The following is a 14,759-nucleotide window of genomic DNA, read 5'->3' as shown; positions in this document are numbered from 1 at the left end:
ACGTGTTTAATGTGGTTGGTTATATGTCTCTCTGTAGAATGTAAACCCTATGAGGGCGGGAGTTTTTGTTTTGCTCCCTGCATGTTCCCCAGTGCGTAGAAAAGTACCTGACATGTATAGTAGGCACTGAAATATTTGTTCCAATTGAATTAATGGTAGCTTGTGTCCCACTTTTTGGAAGGTACTCAGATACACTAGGAACATCTCCAACAGTCTGGGGTCCCTCTAGTGGGTCATGTGGTAAGTGCTGCTTGCCTCTGAGAGTCTGACCAACTAGGGGCCCAGTTTTCAGGGCAAAAGGAGCTTGTAACTGGTCTGGATTCTGAGTTTCTTTTAGAGAAAATAGTCCAAATTCCAGGGAAAGGGGGCAGAAGAGTCAGGGAGGGAGGTGGAGATGCTCTGTGCCCAGACACTGGAAGAAAGTTTGTCTTCCCTGCCCTTCCACATCCTCATTCCCTGTCTGGTCCCAGTACCTAGGCTCTTCTCTGGGAAGACACCCAGAAATGTCTTAAGCTTTAGCTGGAACTTATGTTCCATGACCTGGACCTGTGAGATATATCTGTACAGTTTTGTGAGCTGCTTGCCAGGCTTTGGGATTTGCAGAAACAAGTCAGGGAAACAGCTACCCTGTTCTAGCTTTTTTACCAGTTAAGAGAGAAACTATGGCTTACATAATTGAAGCATTAACTGTGTATTAAGAATTTATCCTTAAAAAAAAAAAAGAATTGAAGTAGATTTTATCCTTTGGCACTTTCAGTTGATTCGTAGTTGATCAAGACAAGAACACCTTTTTTTTTTTTTTCCTCTCCCCGCCCCGGTTTTCTGTTCTCTGTGTCTATTTGCTACGTCTTCTTTGTTCGCTTCTGTTGTCAGCGGCATGGGAATCTGTTTCTTTTTGTTGCGTCATCTTGCTGCGTCAGCTCTCCGTGTGGGCTGCGCCATTCCTGGGCAGGCTGCCCTTTCTTTGGCGCTGGGCGGCTCTCCTTATGGGGCACACTCCTTGCGCGTGGGGCTCCCCTACGTGAGGGACACCCCTGCGTGGCAGGGCACTCCTTGCGCGCATCAGCACTGCGCATGGGCCAGCTCCACACGGGTCAAGGAGGCCCAGGGTTTGAACCGCAGACCTCCCATGTGGTAGACGGACGCCCTAACCACTGGGCCAAGTCCACTTCCCAAGAACACCATTTTTATTGATACATCCAAGGCAGCTATTCCTCCTAAAGTAGTCTAAAAGTTATTATAGCAAATGAACAAACCCTTAGCCTCAGAAAGGCATAAGGACAAAACAAAAGAAATAACCTTTTCTCTTCTAAGACATTTTTGTTAGCACTTGATATTGGTGGTTTTCATCTCAGACTAGTGACCCAAATTAATCAGCATTTAGAAATTTAAAGTTGTCAAAGGGTTGTCAGAGCCATGGGCATAGGGACGGGATGTGCTTCTAGGTTTGCTGATCCAGCATTGGGTTAGTCATGTCATACCATGCACCCCTTCCAGTGGTCGTACTAAATGATATAGATATCTTTGTAATTGCAAGTTTGAGGTACAACAAGTTTCAGTAGTTTTTGTTTGTTTTGTTTTGTTTTTTTGCATGTTAGCATCTTTATTCCCAGGTAGTGATTGAGCAGCCAGCTCTAGGTTTATGAGTTCCCCTGGAGTTGCTAGTATCTTGAATTTCTTTCCATTTATTTTAGGAGTAAAAGTCCCTCGCAATTTCCGACTGTTGGAAGAACTCGAAGAAGGCCAGAAAGGAGTAGGAGATGGCACAGTTAGCTGGGGTCTAGAAGATGACGAAGACATGACACTTACAAGATGGACAGGGATGATAATTGGGCCTCCAAGAGTAAGCGTCGAGCTACGGCTATAAATGTCAATGTCTTAAATACACTGTGCCTTCTTTTAAAAAAAAAATTAGCCTTATCATGGAGAAAGCTCACCAATGGTATATTTTCTGAAATGTGGCTATTCTTTTTTGACCAGTTTCAGTTTATATATTTGAACATCCTCTGATGCTGTTTAATCCCTCTAAATGGTAAGCAAAAACCTGTTTAGACTCCTAGTGTAAATTTACATGACAATGTAGACAGTGAGGTTTGAGGTAATTGCGCTCTCAGGTGTAGTTTAGAACAAACTCTTGGGCTTATCAAATAACAAGTCTCCAGGTCTTCCTGAAGACAGTCTCTAAGTAGACTTTGGAAAGCCTTCAGAGCTGCGGTTTTAATTCACTGTTTCCCAGTCCTGCTCCACCCCTGTGGCCTAATTTTTGGGGCCTTTCGGCAAAGGTTTACTACCTGCCTGGTTAGTGCTGGTCTGTCTCAGACATGGTTAGGCTCAGCGGCCTTTGCAGAGACAACCAAGAAAATGAGGGTGAGAAAGGTGGCGCCTGGTTTAGAGCTTTGCGATATTTAAGCGATCCCTCCCAGTCTTTCTAATGCTAGTCTGCTTTTTTTTTTTTTAAGTAAACCCTTAAAATAAGCCATTTAATTCTCCCAAGAGCTCATTGTTAGGTACTAATATTGTGTTATTGCATTCCATTTAACAGATGAGGAAGAGACTCAGCAGTGAAGTCCCTTGCCCAAAGTCACATAGCTGCTAATTCTCAGACCAGGTCTGTCCATCTACAGAGCCTGTGCTCTTAACCACTGTGCAGTGCTGCCGTTTCTATGGTTTTGAAATGTTTCTCTTTGGAGTTTCCACTTCTTGCCATTATAGAATTACCCAGAGTGTTAAGTAGTAATTTGATGTAGGAGTCAAGAACTATATTCCCATAAGGAGACTCCTTTCAGACGAGCAGTAGGAGATTCTGTACCTTTCCTCCTACTGCTGGTACTTAACACTCTGGCATTCATTCATTCTGTGCAAGGCTCTGCATGTGCACTGTGGGAAAGGGACAGGTAGGACATGGCCCAGCTGAAACAAGACCATCTGATGTTGACTGTCATAACAGCAGATGACTGGCTTTGCCATTTAATGTTGTTTCTTGAGTTATTTTTGTGATCCTGTAGCTTTGTGGTAGTGGTGGAGCTTTATATTTATTTAATCTATTTTGACTCATTTTTTTTTTGTCTTTTCTGAAACCAAGATTTCCTTTATCTGTTAAATACTGGGTAAAACCCGATCTAGAAATCCTGTTGTTCCATGGAGGTAATTTCCTTTGTTGTCTCAGAAAGTCCATTGTATGCTGATGGCTTCCTTCACTGCATTTCTTTTCATAAGAATGGTTCCTCTTTCTTGAGGATGGGAACTATCCTACCCTCCTCCAATCATCTGGAAAAGACTCACAATATGGTAGTTATTCAGTAGATTTGTTGATCATCTTACTGATTTTCAGGTTCTAACAAATGAGAATGAACAATTGAATTCTGTTGAAATATTCTTTTCTACCTAAAATACTTGGGATTACCCTGAATTTCAGTTTATCTCTTTAGAAAAGAGTTTAAGTTTTAATGAGTAGCTACAGTATGCCAGGTATTTTCCATATGTTCTTTTTTAAAATAGCTGCTTTGAAATGTAATTCACATACTATGAAATTCTCCCTCTTAAGGTATGCAATTCAGTGGTTTTTAGTATATTCACAATTATGCAACCGTGTCATCACTAATTTCAGAACATTTTTATCACCCCAAAAAGAAATCCTATCTCTCTCACAATCACTCCCCATTTCCCACCTCCCCCAGCCCCTGGCAACCACTAACCCACTTTCTATCTCTATGAATTTGCCTGTTCTGCACATTTCATATAAATGGAATCATACAATAATTAGTTTTTTTTCATTCAGCATAGTATTTTGAAGGTTCATCCGTTCTGTAGCATGTATCAGTACTTCATTCCTTTTTATGGCCAGTAACATTCTATTGAATTTATATGTATACACCACATTTTGTTTATCCGTTCATCAGTTGATGGACATTTGAGCTGTTACCACTTTCTGGCTAGTATGAATAATGCTGCTGTGAACAATGGCTTTTGTGTGGACATAGATTTTAATTTCTCTTAGGTGTATACCTAAGAGTGGAATTGCTGTGTAATTTTTTAAGAGAAGTCTTCCAAACCTAAAAGTACATCATCCCACCCAGGTTCCCCTCGTAGAATTCTCGCAAATGTCTAGTTGTCTACAGCTTTCGACATGGTGTATTTCTACTGTGCCCAAAGAAGTGCTAACTGTAATAAGGTTATAGAACAGAGTTTCTCAACAGTGGCACTATGGAATCTTGGGCCAGCAAATTCGCTGTTGTGGGGGCCTGTCCTGTGTGTTGTAGGATGTTGGGCAGCATCCTTGGCCTCTACTCACTAGATGCCAGGAGCACATATCCTCCCCTCACCCCACTTGTGACAACCAGAAATGTCTCTAGACACTGCCAAATGTCCCTTGCAGGCAGAGGTGCATGGGGAGGAACTGCCTAGTTGAGAAATGACTGTTTATGACCTGGGTTCTCCAAAATAGTGCAGGTAGAGCCTAGGTGTGTGTTCATACATACCTGGAAATACTGTACACTTGCTGCCAAAGAGCAGAGCCTAATTACAAGTCTATGAAGTAAAAGGGAAGTGATCCTTTCCCGGGTTCTTTTATACTTCACAGAGAATGAAAACTGGTAAGTTGGTGTGTAATGTGTTTCTCCTGGCTTTTGCTAGATACACAAACACAAATACATAAACTTTTTAATAAAATGAGATTTTGTAATGTATTTAATGTTTTGCATTTAATAAAGGGTGGCGATTGTTCCATATAAGTGCATATTGACCCATCTCTTTTTAAAATGCTTTATATTATATGACTAATATAGTAATATATTCTCATAAAATTTTTCAAATAATGCAGTTTATAAAGGAAGAAGAGTTCCCTTACCTCTTTGTTTCAGTCAGAAAAGAGAAACCATACTAGATATTTCAACAGAAATCATTTATATAGTGAGTTGATCAAATAAGTATTGGACTGAAAAAGCTAAAAAGCGCACACTGGAGGGAGCACAGAAGTAACACTGCAGAAAACAGTACCCATTCTCTGGGGCTGGGAGCAGTTAGGATGGTCAGAACTAGCTCTTGGAGGAGAGGAGGGCACCATGAGGCTGGTTGGGAGAGGCCTAAAAGACTCAGGACACTGAAACCAGCTGCTGCCACCAGGATGAGGGCCTGATGCTGAGGTGATACTGACAGGGACAGTAAGCAAATGGGAGGAGTAAGTGCCTCCTTTCTCCTCTTTATTTTGTACTAGGATTGTGTGGTTAGCTTGACAGTTTAGTCTTTCGATTATAGAATATTCCGATTAGGACTAGGACTGAAGTAGAGAAATGAACAGTTCATATTCCCTAGAGATGGGTGCTGTGGCTCTCACAGAAGGATACCCTGAAGGATACCACTGCTGGAAGTAGGGACAGAATCTCCATTAGTATAAAGGACAGTTGCATCTTAACAAAACAAAAGGTACTGCTATTGTAAGTTCAGATGTGTGTAGAAGGCTGCGGACAGATGCTGAGTAGTCGGAGTAGATTGTGCTGGATACTAACTCCACAACCACCTGTCTATTCTGCTGTGGGTGCTGAGGTGGAATTGGAACTCAGCAAACTGTGTTCTTCCTTTGTTAGATGACCTCCTGTTAGGTGTCACCTATCAGGAACACCGGAGACAGAGCAAAAGGCAGGAAGAAAGGAGAAGGGACATACTCCTTTCTGGTGGTGGTTGTTGTTGTTGTTTGTTTTGTTTTTAGGAGGTACTAGGGATTGAACCCAGGACCTCATACGTGGGAAGCAGGTGCTCAACAACTTGAGCTACAGCTGCTCCCCTACTCCTTCCTGTTCCTGACTGTGCCAGTCTAATAATGGCATCAGTAGTTGGTTCAGCCTCCACTTTCTACTGGCACTCCCAAAAGCAACCTCAGTGCTCTCCCTCAGGAGGTACCAGCAGCAGCCAGGCAGTGCTGCCTCCTTGGCAGGTCTGAGTTCATATCTTTTTTTTTTTTTTTTTTTTTTTAAGATTTATTTATTTAATTTCCCCCCCTCCCCTGGTTGTCTGTTCTTGGTGTCTATTTGCTGCGTCTTGTTTCTTTGTCCGCTTCTGTTGTCGTCAGCGGCACGGGAAGTGTGGGCGGCGCCATTCCTGGGCAGGCTGCACTTTCTTTGGCCCTGGGCGGCTCTCCTCACGGGCGCACTCCTTGCGCGTGGGGCTCCCCCACGCGGGGGACACCCCTGCGTGGCACGGCACTCCCTGCGCGCATCAGCACTGCGCATGGCCAGCTCCACACGGGTCAAGGAGGCCCGGGGTTTGAACCGCGGACCTCCCATATGGTAGACGGACGCCCCAACCACTGGGCCAAAGTCCGTTTCCCTGAGTTCATATCTTTTGACACCCCTTTCCCTGAGCCTCTCCAGGTCTGATAGGTCTGAAAAACTCCAACTTGTTCCTTTTGTTTTCCCAGCCTTAAGAATTACCTTTCTGCTTCCTGCAGTTAATTACCTTTGTTTTAGTGCAGTGCAGTCGTGTTCCCTTTTTACTTGTTCAGTCCCCTGACACCTATTTAACCAATTTCCTACATTAAATTCCCTATTAAATTACCTGGTGTAGTTTCTTTTTCCTGACTTATACCTGCCATGTCCCGCTTTCCTCCCCAGAGTAACTATGATCGACAGTTTGGTGTGTCTCCTTTCGCACCTCTTTCTGTGTATTGACTTGCCTGTCTACATTCTGAGCCTTTAAGATCTACTCAAGCTCTATCAGCTCTCGCTTTATTGAAGGCCCACCCTTCATTCTAAAGTGGCATATGCCCTCATTGTACATTAAACATAATTTTTGTTAATATATAACTGTATAAGATTTGAATTGAGTAGCAGTTGACTAGGTGACCTAATGGTACCTTCTTATGTATTAATTTAGCTTTTGTGACTTTGTTTTAGAATACTTTTAGATTTATAGAAAAATTTCAAAGGTAGTACAGAGATTTCCATATGCCTCATACCCTGTGACCCCTGTTGTTAACATCTTACATTAGTACAGTACTTTTGCTGAAACTAATCAGTACCTATGCGTTAGTATTATTAATTAAAGTCCATACTTTATTCAAATGTTCTTAGCTTTTATCTTATATCCTTTTTCTGTTTCAGGATACAGCCAAGTTATTGTATTACATGTAGTCATCATATCTCCTTAGGCTCCTCTTGGCTGTGACAGTTGCTCATACTATCTTTGTTTTCAATGACTGTGACAGTTTTGACGGGCAGTGGTCAGATATTTTCTAAGCGGTCCTTCTATTAAGAGTTTGTCTGGTGTTTTTCTCATGATTAGATTGGAGTTATTTCATATACATTTGAAGCCCAGGAAAAGCTTGTGTTCTCTAGGCCTGGAAAGTCTAATGTATGAAACAGCCTGTTCGCATAAGTATGCCCAGGTTTGGAAGAAGGTGTCTGTTCATCTTTATAGACATGCAATAGTTTGTTCATATTCAGCAACTTGCTAACTTTACCATAAAGAGTTGTGTCTAGACCATCTTTCCTTGTGTGTGTATAACTGGACCTTAGCCTTTGAAAGAGCTACAAAGTTTTTTATTTTTTTGATTATATGACTGTGTCATATTTTTTGGTCCCTTGCAGGTAGACATTTAGATTGTTTACAGTTACTTTTGCTTTTGCAGACAATGCTTCAAGTATGAGTCTGTTGTGCACAAGTATGAGTCTGTCTGTATGAAGTTCATAGAAATGGACTTGCTAGTTCTGAGCATATCTTTTTTTCACATTTTGATAGGTATTGCCAAATTGCTCCAAAAAGCTTAAGGCACATCAACCAAGTGGAAAGTGTTTCATGATCAAATCATGAATCTTAAGAGCAGCGTTTCTCACAGAGGCAGAATGTTCAAGTAATTCTCCTACAGCCACATTTCCTTTCTTTGCTAAAACCGTTTTAGATCTAAAAAAAAAAAAAACCGTTTTAGATCCAAACCGATTGGATCCCTCATGAACAAAATAAAAGAGAAAAACACATTCTACAAAAGGAAGTCTTGCTTTGGGCTTTTTAATAATCCTTCAGGTGTTTTTCTGATCACTTGACCTGAGGCCTTTTTTTACTGTGTTTCAATGAAAATTGCCGGTTGATCAGTGGTCAGAAATTCTCATTATTTCTTCTGTTTTGTTTTGAAATGAATTATAGCATGGGTGTTTTAAAATTAGATTTCATCGTGTCAGGAGTAATGTTAAGGGAGGTAGATGTTGCTCAAGCGATTGGGCTTCTGTCTACATTATGGGAGGACCTGGGTTTCATTCCTGGGGCCTCTTGTAACGTGCCAGCGTAGTGAGTGAGGCCTGTGCGGCAAGCAGCGCAGCAAGATGATGGCGCAACAAAAGAGAAATTCAGGGGAAAGTCAAGGCAAGATGCAGCAAAAACCAGCAACTGAGGTAGCACAGGCGACAGGGAATTGCTCACCCACATCGGAGGTCCCAGGATCGAATCCCAATGAAGCCTAGAGGAGAAAACAAGAAGAAAAGACAAAAAAAGAAACACACAGAAGATCACACAGCCAATGGACACAGACAGCAGAACAGCAGAGTGGGGGGGAGAGGGAGAAAAAAAAGTAATGTTAAGATTGAATCTATGGAAATATCATAATTCCACTACTAAACTGCCCACCTTAACCATTTTGATGTACTTGTTAATAGAATGATCAGTGAGAACTGAGTGCATACAAGCCACAAAATATACCTGCAAGTGAATAAATCAGTGCATCAGAGTCTTCAAAATGTAGTACCAAAGATTTTTAAGACTTTGTTGTTTTGGCAATTACCATGACCCCATATCCCAAAAAATAGAAATTATGCCTGGCTTTTTTATGTTAGAAATTCCGTCTTTGAATTATGTGACAAAATCATCAAGAATGAATATTGGACAACCCAGAATGAATATGGGGTCCATGCAGGCAACAGATATTGACCAAGTACCATGTAGTTGTTGGTGGAGACCATGCTGGGGATGGACCGTTTATGCTATTTTCCATTAGTCTGTATGTAAATCATGCCTCTTTGCTTACTACTATTCTTTTTACTGGGTGGATTTTTTTTCTCTGTGGAAACAAACACCTTAATTGCAACTAGGAACTGGGTGTTCAATTTTTTCGAAGTGTGAAGAGCAGCATTCATTTATTCAGCAAACACTGAGTGCCAGTTCTCTGGGGAACCCTGTTGAGACCGTGCCCTCCGTGTTCTGTGTTTCCTGAGGGAGTGCTGGCACTGAGTGGCGCTGGTCAGCTAGGGGGTCAGGAGGACTTCTCTAAGAGGGTGTACACTGGAGCTGAAGAGCTGCAAGGTGGAGGAGAGCAGCTGGTGTAGGGACACCAAGGTGGAGAGAACTTAGCATGTTTGGAGAGCAGTAAGGAGACCAGAGGGGAGAGAGGAAAGTAGGAGAGAAGGGCAGGAGTCAGATCTGAGAACTTGGGCTTCCTTCTCAAGTCAACCAGAAAGCCATAGTGGGGGTTAAGCCAGCAGAAAGGAGGAGGTTTCTAGGATTTTTTTGTTTTTTGTTTTTTAATTGCTTTCAGTTGATTTAATGCAAAAGTCCATAAAGTTAGAACTTTACAAACTTGAAGGAATAGAGAATAAAAAGCAAGCCTTTGTCACTGCCTTTTTCAAGTAACAATTGGCTTTGCTTGGCTTTCACTATGGTCACTTGTTTGCTCTCAGCTCCATTTCCAAACCTTTGTTACCAGCACGTGGGCCCCTGCAAAGAATAATTTTGGACTGCTGGCCAGCCAGTTTCTAGTTGTAGAAGGTCAGTTGGGCTGCTGTGTGGAGAGCAGATCACAGGGGAGCACGAGAGCGAACAGAGGCCTGGGGTAGTTCAGATGAGGTCACGTCGGTAGCTTATGCTAAGTTGGAAGCTGAGGAGATGGAGGAAAGTGGGTAGATGGAGGGTCTCTTTTGGAGCTAGAAGCAAGGTGACCTCCTAATGGGCAGAAAGTAGAGGGTAAGAGAAACAGGAATCATGGCTGATTGCTGCTTAGGTTTTTGTTTTAACTAACTGGGCAGTGCTACTTCAGGGGAAGAGAGGAGGAGCAAGTTGAGGGAAGGTGGAAATCCAGAATTGCATTTCATTCTTGTTATAGTTTGGGATCCCTGTTAAGGGGACCAGAAAAGTTTTCTATGGGCATTTATGAATATCTTCTGATCAGCTTTTTATCGAGGACAGGCTGTATGCACTTGGTTGAGAAATGTTTTCAAGGGTTTAAATCACATCTTCTGCTGTGTATTCCCCCCCAAAGACCACTAGGTGTCGCTGTTCACACAGGAGCAGTTACTTGTGCAGCACAGGATTCCTTTGCCAGAGAAGAGGCACTGATGCCTGAGAGGGGACGCCGTAAGTGGGTGGCCTCCAGGGAGCCTATCTAGTGGGGAGATGTCACCCTTTAATGTGGTCATCAGACACACAAGTGATAGTGTGGTGTCATAGAGGACAGAAAGCTTATGGATAGCTGGTGTTTGAACTAGGTCTTAAAGGTGTGGTAATTCAGATAGGGCAGGTCACTCTAGGCCAAAAGAACAGCATGGCAAAGACATTGCATTGCACAGCTCAGCAGGGAGAAGTCACAGTGAAAAGTTTGTTGGTATGGGAACCTGGACTCTCTCAGTGTTTCTCAAAAGGTCACAGCTGGTGTTTAGGAAGGACTGATTTTGTCCTGTGCAGGCATGGTATCCTTGCCTTCCTCCTTACCCACTAAATATCAGTAATCTCTCAGATCATCATTACTATCAATCACCTCCATTCCCACATATCCCCCCACATCCTGACACCCCCCAAAAATGACTGCAGGCTGGGGTGGTACGTCCTCATCAGGCTCCTGTGCAGTGAAAGGGGAAGGCAGCCGGCGTGCGTGCACTTCCTCCCAAGCTTGGGTATAATTTTGAGGTTCTATACAGCAGTTGTACTGTGTTTTGCACATAGCGGTAATTAATACATTGGCTGATATTTGTGGCAAGTGGATATTTTGTGTGGCTTCCAAGAGTAAAGAATGCCTCGTAGACACCATTCCCCAGAGAGTAGGGCAGGTCTACAAAGCAGAGAAATTAACGTTAAGAGCAAGTCCATCTGACTGGACTTAATAATGGTAGTTTTAAAACTTCAGTGATACTAGCTTAAATTTTTGTGCCCTCTTTTAATTCCTTCAACGCCCAGAAGTCACATAAGCTAGTATAAGGATTAGTTACTTATACTTGTCAAATAACAAGTTTGTATAATGGAAGGAGATACGCCAATTCTGTGGTCAGGCATAAATGGGGTTTCAGGAGTTTTGCCTTTTTTGAATTGTTTGTAATTGGGAAACCAACCGTTGCCTGACATCTGTACTCTTTTATTTTTTTCAGACAATTTATGAAAACCGAATATACAGCCTTAAAATAGAATGTGGACCTAAATACCCAGAAGCACCCCCCTTTGTAAGATTTGTAACAAAAATTAATATGAATGGAGTTAATAGTTCTAACGGAGTGGTAAGTTGTTTTTTTCTGACTCTTTTATTCCTTTGGGTTGAGAATTGCTTTGTACTTTGACATCAGGGGCCCTTTGGGCCTGATTGCTTAGGTCCCTTTGTTATTTGATGAAAAAATTAAATTGCAGTATATTAGTGTACAGATTTGGGGTTGTATTTAACTTTTACTTGTACAGCACTGATTCCAAACGAGCGCTGTGCTGGTCACTCTAAGATAGTCACACCTTCAGCCCTCGTGAGATAGGGATGAGGAAACCGAGGTACAGAGAGGTGAAGGACCTTGCCGAGGGTCACACAGCCAGTAGCTTCTAGCCACCTTCTTACCTCCTCAGCCTTATTTGTGGACCAGTGGTACAAATTTTTTTCCTTTTAATGGCCTTGCTTTTTAAACTTATTTTTCACTACCATTTTCTCTATCATAAGTGGAAAACTGTTTTCACTTGTCATGAAAAGTAACAGCAACGTAAATACTACAAAAACAAAGCATCGTTTAAGGTCTTAAGTCACATGTTGCCTGTCGGGCTCTTAGCCTGAGCCGGCCCTGCTCTTGTTCAAGGAAGAGGAGCAAGGGCCAGAGGGGCGTTGAGCCCCTGTTAGCTCCGTGCTCAGCCTTTGTCTTAGATGTTCAGAAGACGTGGAAGAAAATTGAAAAGTGATACTTGTCACTATCCTACTCAGAGGCTCCTCAGTGGTGTTTATGCTGTGTCTGAGTTCCAGCTAAAGTCCTGAGCCCAGTGCTTTTGGGAAACGCAGCACTAGTTTCAGGCCTCTGTCACTAGTGTGCACCTGGCCACCCTGCATGTCTTTAGATTCGGGGCAGGACAGGCCCTGGGCAGTGGTAACCTCCCAGTCCAGTAACAGGGGAATGTTGAAGAGCCAGGTTGAGTCTCACCAAGTGCCAGGGCCATTTCTCTAGATGACTAAGGTGGCTTTATTTATCCATAACTTCCTTCTCCCAAACAGTGAGGGTTTGGGGGACAAAAAGAAAAATAGAAAGACTGGAGGGAGAGAATAGTGCAGGTATTCTGCATGTCAGGTATCATTTGTGTGATCAGCATGTTCACAGCTTGGAAAATGCATTTTATTCGTTTATTTTGCACAACAGCTGTTCTTTTGTTTGAAAACCTGACAGTAACTTGCATTTGCCTTTTGTAGGTGGACCCAAGAGCCATATCAGTGCTAGCAAAATGGCAGAATTCATATAGCATCAAAGTTGTCCTGCAAGAGCTTCGGCGCCTAATGATGTCTAAAGAAAATATGAAACTCCCTCAGCCACCTGAAGGACAGTGTTACAGCAATTAATCAAAAAGAAAAACCACAGGCCCTTCCCCCACCCCATTCGATTTAAGCAGTCTTCATTTTCCACAGTAGTAAATTTTCTAGATACGTCTTGTAGACCTCAAAGTACTGGAAAGGAAGCTCCCATTCAAAGGCATTTTATCTTAAGATACTGTAAATGCTACTAATTTTTTGTCCATTTGAAATATATAAGTTGTGCTATAACAAATCATACTGTCAAGTGTAACCACTGTCCACGTAGTTGAACTTCTGGGATCAAGAAAGTATATTTAAATTGGTTCCCATCATAACTGGTGGGGCACATCTAACTCAACTGTGAAAAGACACATCACAATCACCTTGCTGCTGATTACATGGCCTGGGGTCTCTGCCTTCTCCCCCATCCTTTCCCCTACCTTCCTCCTTCCCTCCCTCCCTGCAACAGCCCTCCAGATTGGGGTGGCTTATTAGACTAGATGTGAAGGTTTCAGGTTGCAGCCTGTGGGACTACTGCTGGGTGTGTGTGGGTGCTTCATCCTCACCCCCCGGTTTCTTTTTTTAAGTCTTAAATGACTCCACCCTTCCAAACCATCATCCTACCCGCCACCCCTCACCCCCCACTACCACCCTTGGCCGAAGAATAGATTGTAACCCCATTTGCTCCCCTCTGAAATTGGCCTTTGGTGAGGAATTCTTTCAGGGCTTTCCCCATATCTTCCCCCCCCCCACATCTTTATTGAGGGGTGCTGCTTTTTCCTTCCTCCCCCTGAAGTCCCCTCCTGCACCATCACCACCCAACACTTTCCCGTGACACTTGCTTGCTTTGGCCAGAAGCCATCAGGTAAGGCTGGAAAGAGTCTCTGACCCTCCTCATTTAGTTTTGGAACCACATTTATTTGCTCTCCACCAGCCTGGGAAATGAAAATTGGGTCCTCAGCCCTGCCACCCGCTGCTGTCATCATCAGCTGATGCATGTTTTAGCTCAGGTTTTGACATGGTGAAAGAACAGTCACCAGGGTTACTCAGACCTGCCAGCTCTCACCAAGTCCTTGGTGGTTAAACTTGGAGAAAGGCCACATGAAGACACTTGTAAGCACACACAGTCCCTCTGAATGAATTGTTTTCTTTTTGTAATTGCTTTTGCTTTTAAAAATTGAAGAAATTTTTAACAGGGCTCTCATTTGGTCATCCGTGCAATCCATTTGGGTCTAGTTTGGAATCTGACAACTGGAACAAAAAGAACCTTGAATTCGGTGCATATTTTGGTTTTGGTGCTGCTGCCATCTCGGTCCTCAGCAGGGATTAAGAAACAAGTCGGTGTGCACGGCAGATCCCTGGAATTGGTGGGCTTCACTTCCCAGCAAATTGCTGCGTCTTTCCACTTTTCTGTTCAGGACCACTAAATGCTAAAATGTGGCTGCATACCGAAATAAAAGCAATTCATTGTGTCCTATTTTTTTTTTTTTTAATTAGTATTTGTGTAAACCACCTTTAAAAGCAGCAGATATCAAGTCTGAAAAGCAACTGGTATTTCCATTAATCTTTTTCTGGGGAAAACCTTAGTTATAAGGATTTAATATCCTGTAAGTAAAGTTTAACTTAACAGTATTCCATAAGCAGCCTTTTTATTGTCAGACCATTGCCTGATTTTAATATAATAAAAAAAAAAGTGTGCATTAATATTTAAGAGGCTGTGCTCTTCTTCCTCTTGGCATATTATTTTAGGAAAAGAATTTAATGTGCAGGATGCTTTGGGATTCAAGTTCTAAAGCAGGAGTCGGCGAGCTTTTTCCATAAAGGGTCTAAATAAATATTTAGATTTCATGGGCCAAGAGGAAAAACTGAGGATATTAAATAAGTACCTACAAGAAAGTAAAAAATTTCCACAAAATTTTAGTTGATAAACAATAGGATAAGTGAGTACAGTGTTTTTTAATGTTACAGGCCTACTAGTAAGAACGACATTTTTTAGAGGATAGCATCTTGCTGAATTGGGCCTCAAAGTTAGTGTTCCCTATTAAAG

General features: G+C 42.4%; 1 protein-coding gene across 1 annotated transcript in view; it reads left to right on the top strand.

Moving 5' to 3' along the window:
* The window catches only part of UBE2V1 (ubiquitin conjugating enzyme E2 V1), a 33,551-nt gene extending 19,135 nt beyond the window's left edge, over positions 1-14,416 (top strand). Inside the window, exons 2-4 of the mRNA XM_058287223.1 lie at positions 1,695-1,843; positions 11,334-11,459; positions 12,614-14,416. Of these exons, the coding sequence (XP_058143206.1) occupies positions 1,695-1,843; positions 11,334-11,459; positions 12,614-12,760 (422 nt within the window). The 3' untranslated portion in view covers positions 12,761-14,416. The remainder of the gene's footprint in view (positions 1-1,694; positions 1,844-11,333; positions 11,460-12,613) is intronic.
* Positions 14,417-14,759: the final 343 nt, after the last annotated feature.

This window comes from Dasypus novemcinctus, chromosome 24 (genome assembly GCF_030445035.2).
Source record: "Dasypus novemcinctus isolate mDasNov1 chromosome 24, mDasNov1.1.hap2, whole genome shotgun sequence".
Taxonomy (NCBI): Eukaryota; Metazoa; Chordata; class Mammalia; order Cingulata; family Dasypodidae; genus Dasypus; species Dasypus novemcinctus.
This window is presented reverse-complemented; position numbering and strand designations above follow the sequence as displayed.